At 47.6% G+C, this 16,158-nt stretch overlaps 1 protein-coding gene across 1 annotated transcript in view; it reads left to right on the forward strand.

Annotated features, from left to right (window-relative positions):
- Positions 1-8,799: 8,799 nt before the first annotated feature.
- The window catches only part of RSL1D1 (ribosomal L1 domain containing 1), a 13,280-nt gene continuing 5,921 nt past the window's right edge, over positions 8,800-16,158 (forward strand). The window contains exons 1-5 of the mRNA XM_006739020.3: positions 8,800-8,968; positions 9,706-9,845; positions 12,009-12,147; positions 13,047-13,195; positions 13,285-13,386. Coding sequence (XP_006739083.1) covers positions 8,870-8,968; positions 9,706-9,845; positions 12,009-12,147; positions 13,047-13,195; positions 13,285-13,386 — 629 coding nt within the window. The 5' untranslated portion in view covers positions 8,800-8,869. The remainder of the gene's footprint in view (positions 8,969-9,705; positions 9,846-12,008; positions 12,148-13,046; positions 13,196-13,284; positions 13,387-16,158) is intronic.

Below are 16,158 nucleotides of genomic sequence, written 5' to 3' on the forward strand. Positions count from 1 at the left end.
TGAAAGAGTTGTGGAGACATCAGGGATTCTGTCAGAAGTACTACCCTCTCTATTCAGGATTTTTAATAATGAACAAGAAACCAAATACTTGGGGCACCTGGGTGGCTCAGATGGTTAAGCATCTGCCGTCTGCCTTTGGCCCAGGTCATGATCCCAGGGTCCTGGCATCGAGCCCCACGTCTGGCTCCTGGCTCGGGGGGGAGTCCGCTTCTCCCTGTCCCTCTGCCAGTCCCCCTGCTCATGCTCTTTCTCTCTCTCTATAAAAATCTAAAAAAAAAAAAAAAAAGAAAGAAAGAAACCAAATACTTAAATGTGCCAGGACAAGAAATGAATGGTAAACAGAGGCAGTATTACACAGTGGTTAGTGGACTGGCTGGCAGCAGTACATTCCTGGGTCCTCCTTTTACTCCCATGAGTTTGAGTTCTTGGCGATCAGTCTGTAGTAAAGGTGTTTGGCATTCAGTGGCGTCTTTGCTTACAGCTTGTCAGCAAGCTTGCTATCAAAGCAGGGGTTCATATTATAAAAGTTCTAAGTAAGTGGCTTGTGATTAACCACATGAGTTAACCACACTTTTTTTTTTTTTAAAGATTTTATTTATTTATTTGACAGAGAAAGACACAGCGAGAGAGGGAACACAAGCAGGGGGAGCAGGAGAGGGAGAAGCAGGCTTCCCGCCAAGCAGGGAGCCCGATGCGGGGCTCGATCCCAGGACCCTGGGATCACGACCTGAGCCGAAGGCAGACGCTCAACGACTGAGCCACCCAGGCGCCCCGAGTTAACCACACTCTTAAGTGACTGCGCTCTAAACGTGTTTGGGCATCAGCCACACTGTATTGGGGCGGGGAAAAGACAGGAGGGGATCTTACACATCAGGCCCACCCATGGATGCAATTTCAGACAAGGTTCTTTCTGTCGATGCATCTTAAAGCAGAAAAGTAGGATCAATACCTCGGACACTGGAGCTTTATAGTGAAGAACTACAGACCCGATTTAGAATAAATGATGGCCAAGTTACGATATTTTTCGAATTTATAAAGACCTTAAAGAAAAAAGACAGTCTCTTTGGCCATGGGAAAAAACTGGTTCCAAAAAATATTTTTCATTTAACTTTTTTAGTGACAAGGTTATCTATTTTAAGTCTCTGGCCATTTATGGCCATTTAGGTGATATATGAAGAAGTGTAAAAGTCATGTACTGCAGTGGCAAGTTTTTTTGTTTCCTTATATTCAGCCTCTAAATTCAGTCTTAAAAGTGAAATTTTTATTTTTTTATTCTTATGTTAATCCCCATACATTACATCATTAGTTCTAGATGAAGAGTTCCATTTAAAAGTGAAATTTTTGTTAGGCTCTGTGTGCCCAAATTCCTTGCATGAAATATTTTCCTATGTATACTGCTAGAAACAGATTAGCTAAAACAAGGGAACAAAAATCTCATAGCTGACAAGTGTGCTTTTTGCTATTCAATTACCAATTACTGTTTTTTTAACAAGACTTTTTTTTTTTTTTTTTAGTAAGTGGGCTCCATGCCCGACGTGGGGTTAAACTCATGATCCTGAGATCAAGGCACATGCTCTGTCGACGGAGCCAGCCAGGTGCCCCATCAATTACTATTTTTTATGATATGATCCTTCTGTTACAAATTAGGCAAAAACTTTTCCCTCTCAGTGTGCACGGTGTCACATTTAATGTTAGTAGCACGTTTTCTTAACCCATCCCACTTCTGAGCTCTTAAACATTTCATTTCAGTGGAAATGATCATGCCCAAATATACAAAGAATAAACAGTAAAGGTAGTTAAAATTTAACGATTTATATGAGTTTTAATTTTAAGGCATTTTCACCAAAATAGTTCTATTCTCCGGTTTGAGTTAAGAGGCTACTGGTCATCTAAGTCTACTGGTAAAACAGCTTAGCTAGAGAGGAAACCATGGGGAAAATTATATATTTAATTTGTTTTGCAATCTCTATTGTGTGATTATATTTAGATTGAGACTTACTACGGTGATTTCACCCCTTTTAATGGAATAAGAGTGCAGTCCTCAAGCACTTTGTGTTTGCTCACAGGCTTCACAAGTTACTGAGAATGGAAGCAATCTCCATTACCAGCTTTGTTATTTCCCTGGCAAAGACTAAATTTTAGGATCAAGAAATTTTGAAAGAATTGGATTCTTAGGAGTAATTACTATTTGTAAAGCATTTCCAGCAGACAGAACTTGGGTACAAAAGGAGAGTTTTTTATCAAGGCAAAATCTGCATACAGTGAAATGCACATAACTTAAGCCTACAACGAGTTTGTCGAGTGGGTACAATTATGTAGACACCCACATCAACATACAGAACATTTTCATCACCCCAAAAAGTTCCGTTCCGTCCCTTTCCAACCCATTCCTTCTTCCAGCCAAGGTGACCACTGTTCTGTCATACATTCTTTTTGCCTGGGTTCGAACGCCACATAAATAGAATCCCTATGCACCCAACTCTCTTCTCTCAAGCAACATGTTTTCGAGATTAATTCCGTTGTGTCTATCAGTAGTTTATTCTCTATCGTGGAGTAACAGTCTATTTTATGAATATCCCAGAATTTTTTTTTTATCCCTCCTTGAAGGGAGATTTAATTTTGTTTCCCAATTAGGATTCTGTATCTTGGTTACAAATACAACCTTCTTTGAATTATCATTAGAAATGCAAATAAATAAATCGGACAGAAACGTTTCGTCTTTTCTTTTTATCTGCTTTTATTGCCAAACAGATCATTTAGTCCTCCTAAAAGGTGAAATGACACGAGCTCCCTTGTGATCACTATCCTGAATGCTTTCTCCACTGTGACCCTTTGACGAGCCATGTGTTGCCAGGGCAAATTAACCGGACTCATACCTCTACTGATCAAACTCCTTCCAACCTCAGGACCAAGTCCTATTTTTTTTATCTTGTTCAGTTGACTTAAACTTTATTTAATTACGTTCAGGAATAACTTTTTTTTTTTTAAGATTTTCTTTATTTATTTGACAGAGACACAGCAAGAGAGGGAACACAAGCAGGGGGAGTGGGAGAGGGAGAAGCTGAGCAGGGAGCCCGACGCGGGGCTCGATCCCAGGACCCTGGGACCACGACCTGAGCCGAAGGCAGACGCTTTAACGACTGAGCCACCCAGGCGCCCCATGAATAACTTTTAAAAGTTCTTTTACTGACCCTTTATTGATGACCTAGCATGATACTTCACAGCGGCTACTGAAAACCTTCGTAATTTGAGTAAAGATGGGCTAAACTGTTACGACACCCAGCAGTTATATACGGGTGTTGGTGCAAAGAACACAGTCCTCCAAGAACTTGTCAGCTGCTGATCTTCCATGCTAAGAGATAACTGGTACTAGTAATCTGTTTTGCAGAAGTCTAGAAATCAGTTTTCAGATTGGCCAGAATATGACATTCCTCAAGGAATGTAATTCCTCTGAGGCTGACTGGATTACAAAATTTTCTCCTTAAGTCCTGTCCAAGGTGGGGCCGGGGTATGCCGCAAGCCTGAGTGACCCGGTGTGCCCATGGTGCCCACCGGGCTCTACAGCTGCCGGACACCCCCTGACTGCCCCTGGCGGCTTCGCTGCTCTCCTGCTTTCTCTGCCCCGATAGGTGCCCGGAAAAAACGAGTCTAGTAACAATGTCTTGACTAACCAGCCAGTTCTCCCCTGCCTGAACGCAGGTGCACTGCCTCCTTCCCTCTTTCAGTGCCTAAGATGCACATTTCATCTCCGATCCATCTAATTATAGTATTTTCAGCTAAGGGCAAGTCTTGTGCTATTATGTGTGTGCTGGGTGCTATGCAGGTAGACGCCTTCTCATTGAAATCCTCTTTAACAATTCCGGAGAACCAGCACGCACGACAAAAGGACAAAAGGGAGGGAGCGGGGAGAGGACAGGAAGCCGAGCACTGTATTACGAGCACATGGGAAGCACAAAGGCAGCTCCAGGAGGAGGGAATGAAGACGGTGGACCCGGAAGAGCCACGCTGGGAGCAAGGGTCTGTTCTCCCGCGTGCCAGGCTGGCCCCGTGTGTACCCCCGGTTCTGGCGGAATGAGCAGGTCTTACCAGGGCCGGGTAGGGCACTGACTCTGGAGAAGAACTCTTACTACTGCTGTCCTGTGAGTTTGTGAGCCGCCCGCATCTACGCGGCACCCGACAATGCCGCTCACACGGCGGGTCTCACATCTGTCTCCCCTGCCTCAGCTCGCCCTGTGAACTCAGCGGTGGGCGCTAGAGACCCAAAGTCACGTGAGGCTGTGGACGTTCAATCTGTGGAGAAACCAAAAATGCCGCTAGAGGGATGAGGCACTGTCATTACGCTATCCTCTGTGGTGAAAGAACTGAGACTCTAACAAATTCCCTGGGACACGAAAACACTGTCATTTATTTCATTTGCCCTCCTGGTAAAGGTGACAACATGCCCATGTTCCGTCTCATAATCCTTCCACTGAAACGGCTTTCTGTGAGCTCAGTGTGACCCACCTGCCCAGAGCATGGCCTTATCAGTACGTCTTCCCAACTTCCTCAGGACGGACGTACTCTCACCCCGTCCTCGCATCTCCGTTCCTCCAGAGGGAACACAACACCCTCCCGGTTTCCTTATGCATCCCGGACGATTTCTCAGGCTCTGACAGTGGCTCTTTTCCTCCTGTTCCCGAACCGCGGGGCTCTGCACAGCCCTGCTCCTCCTCTATCCTACTTTGTGCACGCTCAGCCATCCACAGCTATAACCATCCCATGACTTCCAAACTTCCTTCTTTCCTTCAAGAACCTTCTCTTCCACGGTCCAGATCCTGGATGTGCCCCTGGAATTTAAAGCTCAAAATACTGAAAAAGAATCTCATATTTTTCTTTCCAAATCTGCTCCTCCTGCCTTCCCAAGTTCTATTAACACCACCACTCATGTGCCCAGGTATTCAGAATTTGGGAGTAATCTGAATCTCCCTTCTTGTAGATCCAATTTTTGGTCAAATCTGTTTCTTCCTTTTTTTTTTCTAAGTATGCTCCATGCCCAGCATGCAGCACAACACGGGGCTTGAACTCACAGCCCTGAGATCATGACCAGAGCTGAGATCAACAGTCGGACGCTCAACCAACTGAGCCACCCAGGTGCTCCTTTGGTCAGGTCTTATACTTTGTCCTCATTGCTATCACCCTGTCAGATTTCAGTACCTACAAGACCACAGTGGTTTCCTGTGCTCATCCACCTAAACCCTGTCTCAGGCCATTCCAATGCGTTATTCATTCTTTAAAGAAATACTAATTATGACACACATGGGATAAGTGCTAGGTGCAAGGACACAGTGGTGAACATATATCATTTACCATTTTCCTACCATTAACTGGCTCTCCCCTGCCCTCTGAAAGCTTATCCTCAAACGGGAGAGCCAATTACAGGGCAAGAACTGCAGAGGTGGCAGCGTTCCAGGAAGAAGTTAGGGCCTGTGGGAAGATATGAAGACAGGGTAGAAGGTGTGGAGCTGAAATTAGGGTCTACAAGGAGTGAGGGGCAGTGTGTGAAGTCGGGGACGTAGAAGGGAGGCACCGGATGAAGCCTGCCTAACGTGTGGACGACCATGTAACTTACTGTTCAAACTGAGACACTTTTTTTCAGGACAAATACTAAAGCAGCCAGGACACCAGATAACAGACGCCAACTCAGATATATGTAAGGCGCCTGGAGGAATCTGTACCTTATCCTCAGGACAATAATGCTATGAAGGTGGTCAAGCATGATTGGCTTTGACAGGGTCAGATTTGCACGTTACGAAGATCACTGAAGGGGGCGGAGAACAGACAAGTTGCACAACTGGAGACAAGAAGACGAGTTAGGATAGTCTGGGGAAAACAGGATGCCGGCCTGCACTACAAGATGGCAGGGGTAGAAAGAATTAGATAAATACGAGAGACATTTAAAAGGAACAAACAAGCCTTTGCTGTTGACCATGAGTGGAGGAGAAGAGTTAAGGATGACTCCCATATTCTGGCTGGGGCAACGAGGCGGCTGGTGGTGCCAACAACTGAGACACAAAACACAGGACGCGCAGGTCTGTGGGGAAGATCATGAGTTGCTGTGGGACCTGCTAGGTGTGAGGTCATCCTAGGACTTAACACAGTTGATGGGTTTGAAGACAGAAGGTCTACAAATTCCCATTAGTTATCTATGGTGGATAACAAATTACCCCAAACTTAGTGGCTTAAAATAACAAATACTTAGTATCTCAGTTTCTATGGGTCAGGAGGCAGCATGGCTAGATGGTTCTGGCTGAGGGTCTCTCAAGAGTCTGTGGTCAGGGCGCCAGGGTCTCTCAAAAGAGTCTGTGGTCAGGGCACCTGCCTTCAGCTCAGGTCATGATCTCAGGGTCCTGGGACCAAGCCCTGCATTGGCTCCCTGCCGGGGAGTCTGCTTTTCCCTCTCCCTCTGCCCGCCCCCCCCCCCAACTCATTCTCTCTCTCTCTCTCTCAAATAAAATCTTTTTTTTTTTTAAGATTTTATTTATTTATTTGACCGAGAGAGACACAGCGAGAGAGGGAACACAAGCAGGGGGAGTGGGAGAAGGAGAAGCAGGCTTCCCGATGAGCAGGGAGCCCGATGCGGGGCTCCCAGGACACTGGGATAATGACCGGAGCCGAAGGCAGACGCTTAACGACTGAGCCACCCAGGCACCCCTCAAATAAATAAAATCTTAAAGAAAAAAAAAAGAGTCTGTGGTCATCTCAAGGTTTGACTCTTTGAGGATCCACTTCCGTGCTCACTCCCGTGGTTGCAGCAGGCTGAGTAGCCTCAGGACATGGTAGGTGGCTTCACCCAGAGCAAATACTTTGAACAGAAGGACAGAGGGAGGGGTGCCTGGGTGGCTCAGTCTGTTAGGCATCTGCCTCCGGTTCGGGTCGTGATGTCGGGGTCCTGGGATCCAGCCCCGCATCGGGCTCCCTGCTCAGCAGGGAGTCTGCTTCTCCCTCTCCCTCTGCCCCTCCCTCCTGCTCGTTCTCTCTCTCTCCCTCAAATACATACATAAAATCTTAAAAAAAAAAAAGAAGGAAAGAGGGAGGGAGAGAGAGATGCAGGGGGAAAAAATACTCAAAGTGGAAACTACAGTCGGCTGTGTCCTATCTGATAGAAGCAAGTCACACTCAAGGGGAAGGGAATGAAGCGCCATCACTTAAATATCCAAGAATCTGTAGGCATGTGTCCAATTTTTTTTTATCACCACAATATCACAGCCAGATTATGAACTTTCCCAAACCCTAGTGATGAATTAGGCCACGTCCTCTTCTTCCCCACCACCAGTTCAAAAACCGTATACCTACAGATTTCTCCAAGGTACGTATCAACCTTCAGCCTGGTAATGAATTAATTCCCTAACCTACCACTCTAGCCTCATCATGTCTCTGCTCCAGCCACTTACTCCTTGCAAACACCACTGTGCTCCTTTATCAGAAGTCATGCCTTTCCTTTGGTCTAGAAGTCTGGTTCTCAGACTTGAATTCCAAAAGACACATGTGACTCCCCTAATGCTCTTCTCAGAACACTAGAAAACGTTGATACACGAAGCCTAACACAAGAATTCAGAATACTGTGCTAAAATTAATTCTCCCTGACACGAAATTCTAGAACAGACGAGTGAGGGTAGGTGCCAAGGTTTAAGAACATTTCTTCCACAAGTTGATTATGGACAAAGTTACTATCGGAGACCAGCAGCAGAACACGCCTTCCGCCAGCCCTGGCAATATGGAAGGAGCATTTTGGGGAAACAACATACACAAAAGCCTCCTACTCCCATTCTTTCAGCTCTCAAAAATGTCCACAGCTAATTGCAAAAAGGCTAGAATCATCTTGCATGTCCATCACAACCCTCCTAAATAAACTCTGTTTATCTACACGATATAAGGCAGTTTTTAAAGATGAGGCAGAGCACTAGGTACCGACTTGACAATCTCCAAGATACAGGCATTCGGAGCAAAAGACAACGTACAGAACAGTGGGTATATTAGACTACTATTTGCTTTCCAAAAAAGATGATTAATGGGCGCCTGGGTGGCTCAGTCGGTTAAGCGTCTGCCTTCGGCTCAGGTCACGATCCCAGGGTCTTGGGATCGAACCCCGTCTTGGGCTCCCTGCTCACCGGGAAGCCTGCTTCTCCCTCTCCCTCTGCCTGCCGCTCTCCCTGCTTGTGCTCTTACCAGATAAATAAATACAACCGTAAAAAGAAAAGATTAAGTTTAAACCCACGCATCCATAAAGAGGAAAAAGGATGAGTACTTTCTAAACGTGCCTGGAACATCCCTGCAAGGCTCCAGGACAACAGGTAGCAGCGGGGACCTCGGCGGACGCGGGCAGGGAGGGGACTCTACCTTTTCCGGCCGCGAGTTATTCCGGCCTGCACGCTTCGGGGTACCCGAGCTGCTGACCTCCCGCCTCTCTCAGACCCGAGGCGGAGAGACCGGCGCCGGCTCACGGCTCGCGTCCCCGCACCCCGGCCTCCGAAGGGGCGGCGGCGGGCCGGCGCGGGTGGGTGGCAGGCCAGGCCTCGCGCTCTCCCCAAGCCCCTCCCCCCCTTCCAGGCGCTCGCTCGATTCCCTCCGTGCAGGGTGAGAGCCAGGAGTCGCCAGGCTGCTCCCGCGCCTCACACAAGAGCCTTGGACTGCAGGCGCACCGTCCGGCTCGGTTCACTCGCGCCGCCAAAATCCCGCGGCTGTGACGTCCTGGGGTCCAACCCCGCGCTCCCGGACGTGACGCGAAGCCCGGTCCCGCCCCCCAACTTCCGGCTACGGGCCTGAGCTCGCGCGTGCGCACGGGGAGCCAGCCCTGGGTGCCGCGCGCGCGTCTGCACGAGGTGAGAGCGAAATGGAGCGTTCGGCTTCCACGCCACCCTCATCCTCAACCGCAGCCTCGGCCTCCGCTCCGGCGACCCCGGCCTCCGTGGAGCAGCTGGACAAAGGACAGGTGAGCGGCCCTTTGGGGCGGGGGGGTCGGAAGCGGGGTGGCCGTGGGCTTGTGAGGCTTGGGGTGCGGGTGCGGGTTCCGTGCCCCCGCGGGCGCCCCCGGAGTTTTGGGAGAGTCGCTGGGTCGCTCTGCGCTCAGCCTGCCCGCTCCTTTCTGCGCGCCGGGAGGTGCCTGTCGCCCCCTAGCCCTGCGGCCTGCTCCCTCCTCCCCCAGGTGGATTGCAGGTGCAGCCTGGGCTTCCGGGGTGAGATCCACCTAGCTCTGCTTCCCCACCGTTGACTTGAGCAGGTTGCTTAATTCTGCAAGCTTCAGTGACCTCAGGTTTAAAAGGGCCTCTGCTGGCCTTGGCTCCTCCCCGGGATCAGAGGAGGCAAGGCCCGTGAAGCTCCGGAGCCAGGGGCCTGGCACATAGTAAGCGCTCAGTGAATGCTAGTTGTGGTGTGTAGCGCTTTTCCCGGGATTGCTGCCTTAATCATCGAGGACCCGGGAAGCGTGTTCCCACCTGGCGCGAAGCCTTCACGTGGGAGAGGCTCTCTTCTGTAGACGGGTGCTGAGCGGATACTTAGGTGGTTTCTGATGGAGTCTGATCCCAAATTGTAGGATCCTGATACAGACGGTTGTGGAGGTTGCCTATTCAAATAGAATTTGAGGAGGAAAAAAAAGGAAAAAATGCGGAGGAGGGGGCAAATGCTAAATTAGATTGAGATTTAATTTATTTGTGTGTCTCTACTTTGCAGATTAGAAAGGCGGTGGAAGCTTTGTTGGCACATTCCAAGTCCAGGAAAAACGCCAATGGATTGCTTTTGAATGAGAATGAAAATTTCTTTTTAATGGTGGTATTGTGGAAGATTCCAAGTAAAGAACTGAGGGTCAGATTGTAAGTTCTGATTTTCTACTTTTGCTCTTGTTATCTGCTCAGTCATTCGGTATAGTTGTAACAATTGCCCTTTTGTTTCTAGTGGAAACTGCGAACTCAAAATATGAGTTGAAATATGAAATTGTGGGGCGCCTGGGTGGCTCAGTTGGTTAAGCAACTGCCTTCAGCTCAGGTCATGATCCCAGGGTCCTGGGATCGAGTCCCGCATCGGGCTCCCTGCTCTGCGGGGAGCCTGCTTCTCCCTCTCCCACTCCCCCTGCTTGTGTTCCCTCTCTCGCTGTGTCTCTCTTTGTCAAATAAATAAATAAAATCTTTAAAAAAAAAAAAGAAAGAAAGAAATATGAAATTGTGCCTTAAAAAAAACAAAATTCAGACATGCTTAAATTTCTTAAAAATTTCGCCAGTTTTCTGGGGCTGGGTGGACAGTTAATCTAAGCAGTTCTGTTGAATCTGAAACTGGGTTTTTAGAATAAATTAGACAGCTTTTGTGTTTGTATAGATTCTGTTATCCTTCCATATCATGCTAGTTCCAAGCTAAACTACTGAGATCCCGGACTCACCCCTCAAGTAAAGATGATTAAAAACTTAATGAGGAGCAATGAGCTCCTTCTGGAAAACAAACCCATGGTGATCACACGTTCTTACTGCTGTAGGACTCTGAGGTCAGAGATGCCCACTCTGCAGAGTTGCAAGACTTAGCAAATAAAAATACAAGTTGTTTTTTTTTTTAAGATTTATTTATTTATTTTAGAGCACGAGTGGGATGGGCAGAGGGAGATATAATTTTAAGCAGACTCCCTGCTAAGCAGCAGAGCCCTATGTGGGGCTCGATCCCACAACCCAGAGATCATGATCTGGGCCAAAACCAAGAGCTGGATGCTTAACCCACTCTGCCACCCAGGTGCCCCAAAATAATAAGGTAATTTTTAGTATAAGTAGGTCCCATGTAATATTTGGGGCATAATTATACTAAAAAAAATACAAAGATCAGAATTTAACTTGTGCTGTTTTCTATCTGGCACCCCTGCCTCTGTGGAGTCTTTCATTTCCTGACTGTCCAAAAAAAGCCAGGTGTGCTAAGGAAAATATATCGGATAGATGGTTTCTTTTCTTTTCCCCATGAGTGGGGATGCGGGGCTGGTAAGAATGATTAGAAATTGGAAAGAGTCTTGGATCCTCAGATTCTCTTAACTGATGATCACAGACCTGCCCCAGTCAGTTGCCTTAGTTACTATGTTCTCTATCCTGCACGCATTCTTTTATTCCACACCTCTGCTCAGGCAGTTTCTCCTTTCTGGGAAGCCCTGTCACTTTCTCTAGGATATTTTCCCAACTCCTCACCTCGTGATGATTCCTGCCACTTCCCGGCTCAGTATCACTTCCCATCGTGTTTGGCAAGTCATGTGTGTGCGCCCCTCAGGCCAAGGAAATGTTTCCTCAGAACACAAAGGCCTAGGAAATGAGTGAAACCTTGTTCTCGATATAAGACTGAGCTGTAATAAAACATGTTTGCCGGTCGCTGTTGGTTTGCTCCATGTTTTCTGTTCAGCTCTGAAGGAGCTATGTTGTTTATGGAGCCCAGAGTTTTCTGCAAGGTAAAGTTCTGAACCAGAACTATCCTGATGAAACCAGATTGTTCTAGCACGTTATAGTACATGTGCATATATGATAACATAAAATAATAATAACCTCACGTGCACTACTTTGGGTGTCTTTGATAATGTTCTAACTGTGGTTATATCCCACATAGTAATTAATACTTTGTTTATTTTGGGAGAGGAGGGACAGGGGGAGAGGGGGAGAGAAAGAATCTTAAGCAGACTCCACACCCAGGGTGGAGCCCAGTGTGGGGCTCGATCTCACAACCCTGAGATCCTGACCTGAGCCAAAACCAGGAGCCACCGACTGAGCCACCTAGGCGCCCCTGATTGATATTTTGGACTCTGGGTATTTGTGATGATTTACTTGAATCTTAAATCTCTTTTCCATACCATTAAAGACTAGATATATTTTTAAATGTTCTTGGTAGAGTATTTGCTTAAATAGCGTGAATGAAGTTTGTTGAAATGACTGAATTTATTGTGTATTCTGTGGAATAGAAGCATACGTTTTCTTCCTCTGTTATAATGCTTTCTTCCTCTGTTCCATCTCTGTATTTTGCAGGTCCTTGCCTCATGGTATTCGATCAGATTTAACAGATATTTGTTTACTTACCAAGGATGAACCCAATTTAACTCCTGAAAAGACAGAACGGTTTTACAAGAAGCTTTTGAACAAGCATGGGATTAAAACCATATCTCAGGTCAGGAGTGGTTAATATTTTCAGGACAATTAAAAGATCTGATTCAGTTTTTGAAGTGATAAGTAATACATCTCTGTACTATCTACTAACCCAGTATTTCTTTCCTAGAGATTTTATTTTTATTTATTCATTCATTCATTCATTTAAAAAATTTTATTTTTGCATAATCTCTTCCCAACTTGGGGCTTTAAACTCACAACCCTGAGATCAAGAGTCACATGCTTCACTGACTGAGCCAGCCAGGTGCCCCTAGGAATTTAATTTTTAATTTAATTTTTTCTTTCTAATTTTCACTTGCTTTAGTAAGGCATGTTCCATCTTCTCTATGATGGATGAGCTGTTAAGGTTTCTTGACCTAAAAGCTAATGTGTACATCAATAACTTTTTTTTTTTTTTTAAGATTTTATTTATTTACTTGAGAGAGAGAGAGCACAAGCCGGGGGAGTGGGAGAGGGAGAAGCAGGCTCCCCGCTGAGCAGGGAGCCCGACGTGGGGCTCGATCCCAGGACCCCAGGACCATGGCCTGAGCCAAAGGCAGACACCTAACTGACTGCCACCGAGGTGCCCCATCAGTAACTTTCATATCTTGAAGAGTTTACGGAAGATTGCTCCAGTAGGTCAAGGTCGGCACTTCCAGAACATTCCCGGGCTTGCCTGTGACTTGGCACTTCCCGTCGTGGTTTGTAGTTGTTGGTGTCCTTTCTTTATGTGGCGTCCCAGCTCATCTCTGTGTCCATCAGTTAGCACGGTGCCTGGCCCCTGCTTGGCGCTCTCCACATGTTCACTAAACTGTGGCTCTGGGACATTTTAAGATCCGGACACAGTTATAGCTTGAGTATTTCTAGTTTTTGTTCAAGTTCTTAACTTTTTGTGTTTTTCCTCTTCCTTTTGTTTTCTAGATTATCCCCCTACGAACTTTAAAAAAGGAGTATAAAGCCTATGAAGCCAAGCTCCGCCTCCTGGGCAGTTTTGACTTCTTCCTCACTGATGCAAGAATCAGGCGGCTCTTGCCATCCCACCTAGGGAGACATTTCTATCACAGAAAGAAGTAAGTTTCTTAGCAGTAACTGGGTTTGAGCAGAGTGAACTTCATAGGTGTATATACATTCTGCTCCAAGCGCCTGTGTGTTCTTACAGAGTTCCGGTGCCTGTGAACCTTCTGGCCAAGAATTTATCCAGGGAGATCAATGAATGCATAGGTGGAACGGTCTTAAACATCTCTAAAAGTGGTTCCTGCAGGTAGGTCAGAGGTAGTAACTGTGTGCCCGTGTCTAGTCTTACAGTCATTTGATAATAATTGCATTAACCTTTTTTTTTTAACAAGGTCGTGTTAATGAAACCAGATCCTTCTATTAAAACTAAGGTCCATCCCTCAGAAGTATTTAATTCTCTAGAAAAGCGCCGTCCCATAGAACTTTCCATAGTGATGGAAGTGGTCTGTATCTGGGCTCTGTATAGGAGTCATTAGCTGTACATGGCTGCCGTGGCCAAGGAACTGAATTTCTAGTGTTACTTGATTTCAGTTAATGTAAACTGAAATAGGCAGGTGTGGCTAGTATTTACCGTGTTGGCCGGGGCACCGCTAGGTATTGCGGAAAATGAGGACAAAACTAATGCTTAGGGAATGTCAGCGGTTCTGGGCTTTTGTGTTTCCCGGGCTCATACTACCCATTACAGGGAAGATCCCCCCTCAGTCTTGGTTTAACTTCTTGTTCAGTGAATTCATTATCCGTCCTGTCTCATCATGCCGTCGGGTGTCTCTCTGTTGTCACACTGATTTCTTCTGACTCAGGATGCCGAGCTGGGTGGAACCCCCACACCCAGCCTCAGAAATCAGGAGAGACCTTGAGGCGCCTGGGTGGCTTAGTCATTAAGTGTCTGCCTTTGGGTCAGGTTATGATCCCAGGGTCCTGGGATCGAGCCCCGCATCGGGCTCCCTGCTCGGCAGGAAGCCTGCTTTTCCCTCTTCCAGTCCCCCCTGCTTGTGTTCCCTCTCTTGCTGTCTCTCTCTGTCAAATAAATAAATAAAATCTTGGGGGAAAAAAAAATCAGGAGAGACCTTTTGGGGCGGTGGTGGCTCCCCAGCTGGACAGAGAATGTGGCTCCACCTTTTTTATTAGGCTGAGGGGCCAGTTAAGTTTGAGTGCTTGGCAGTTGAGGAGGAGGAGGGGATTTTTAAACATTCAGAATCTTTTTTTTTTTTTTAAGACTGTATTTATTTATTTGAGAGAGAGAGAGCATAAGCAGGGGGAGAGGGAGAAGCAGGCTTCCCGCCAAGCAGGGAGCCCGCTGCGGGGCTCGATCCCAGGACTCTGGGATCATGACCTGAGCCGAAGGCAGCCGCTTAACCGACTGAGCCACCCAGGCGCCCCAGAATCATTTTGAAAAATAACCTGCCTGGGGCATCTGTGGAATGGGGACGGGTAGCTGCCAGGAGGGTGGCACTCCAGGGTACAGCGGCCCCTCCTAAAGATACCCCAGGAGCCTCTGTGTACCCAGGGGCAGCACCCACGGTAAAACAGGACTGCCACGATGTCTAGACTCTGCTCCCCGGGGCGGTTCTGGGGTTGTCATCTGTCTGCAGGTGGCCGATCCCTTAACGGGCTGTAATGAAGTGGCTGAGAAGAGTTGGTGGTCAGGCCTGGGCCCGACTCTGGTTGTAGGCAGACGTCAGAGTCGTGGCTCATGGGAAGTGATGAGCTAGCAGATCAGAGGCCTGGGCACCTGGGATGGATGAGCAGCTGAGAGGGGGGCGGCACCAAGAAGGCAGATGAAGGAGCAGCGGTCTCCTCTTTTCCTTCGGAGACTTGTGGGCAGCTAACGGACAGTACAGACATCTGAACCATTCTTGGCTCTCCTTTCATACCCACCCTCCTCCTGCCGCCCCTCATTCTTTCCTTTTCCCTCTCTCCCATCCCGTCCCCCTCCCCCTGTCCTCTCTCTCCCTCACTGCTTGTCATCTTCCCTGGGAAACCAAGGGTGTGCTTGCAGCTGGCAGTGAGCACGCAGCTGGCAGAGCCCTGTCTTTGGCTGGAGGGAGGTGACAGCACCAGCCCCGTCTCATCTTCATTCTGCGACCCCCAGCAGACCATGAGCCTGCCTTCCGGCTCCTGCAGTGGAGGAACAGGGGACCCTATGGCTAAGCAATAGAGGAAGTTTCCACTTGGTTCCTGCCTGCACCCTGCTTCCGCTGAAGGGATGGTCTTGCCCTTGGCCTGAAGACTCTGTTACACGAGGGACAAGAACTGTTGGTCTTAGAGATAACAGCTGGGTCAGGGCAGGGGACCGGGAAGACGGAAGCATCCCTCCTAGCGGTCTTTCCTTCCCGAACAGCCCCTCCTCAGGAAAGCTCGAGGGCCAACTCTGTGAGCCGTGTTTCCTAGGATGAAGGTAGAATTTCCTTCAGCCCTGCCCACTGACCGATAGGCCTCACAGAGCGGCTCCTCCATGACCAGTTCACAGTGTGATGGATTTCAGGAGCAGGGCGTTGCTAGAACACGAAGACAGTAGTCTCCCTTTAAAATAGATTGAAACTAAGCAAAACAAGCCAATCAGAGAAAGACCGTTATCATAGATCTCACTCATGTGGAATTTAAGAAACAAAACAGAGGATCATAGGGGAAGGGAGGGAAAAATAAAACAAGATGAAATCAGAGAGGGAGACAAATCACAAGAGACTCTTAATCATAGGGAACAGACTGAGGGGTTGCTGGAGGCAAGGGGGTTCCTGGGGGATGGACATGAAGGAGGGCACGTGATGTAATGAGCACTGGATGTTATATAAGACTGATGAATCACTGACCTCTATCTCTGAATCCAAGAATACATTGTTAATTGAATTTATTTTTTTTTTTAAAGATTTTATTTATTTTGGGGTGCCTGGGTGGCTCAGTCGTTGGGCGTCTGCCTTCGGCTCCGGTCATGATCCCAGGGTCCTGGGATCAAGCCCCGCATCGGGCTCCCTGCTCGGCGGGAAGCCTGCTTCTCCCTCTCCCGCTCCCCCTGCTTGTC

This window comes from Leptonychotes weddellii, chromosome 5 (assembly GCF_054177405.1).
Source record: "Leptonychotes weddellii isolate Sample4059 chromosome 5, ASM5417740v2, whole genome shotgun sequence".
Classification (NCBI taxonomy): domain Eukaryota; kingdom Metazoa; phylum Chordata; class Mammalia; order Carnivora; family Phocidae; genus Leptonychotes; species Leptonychotes weddellii.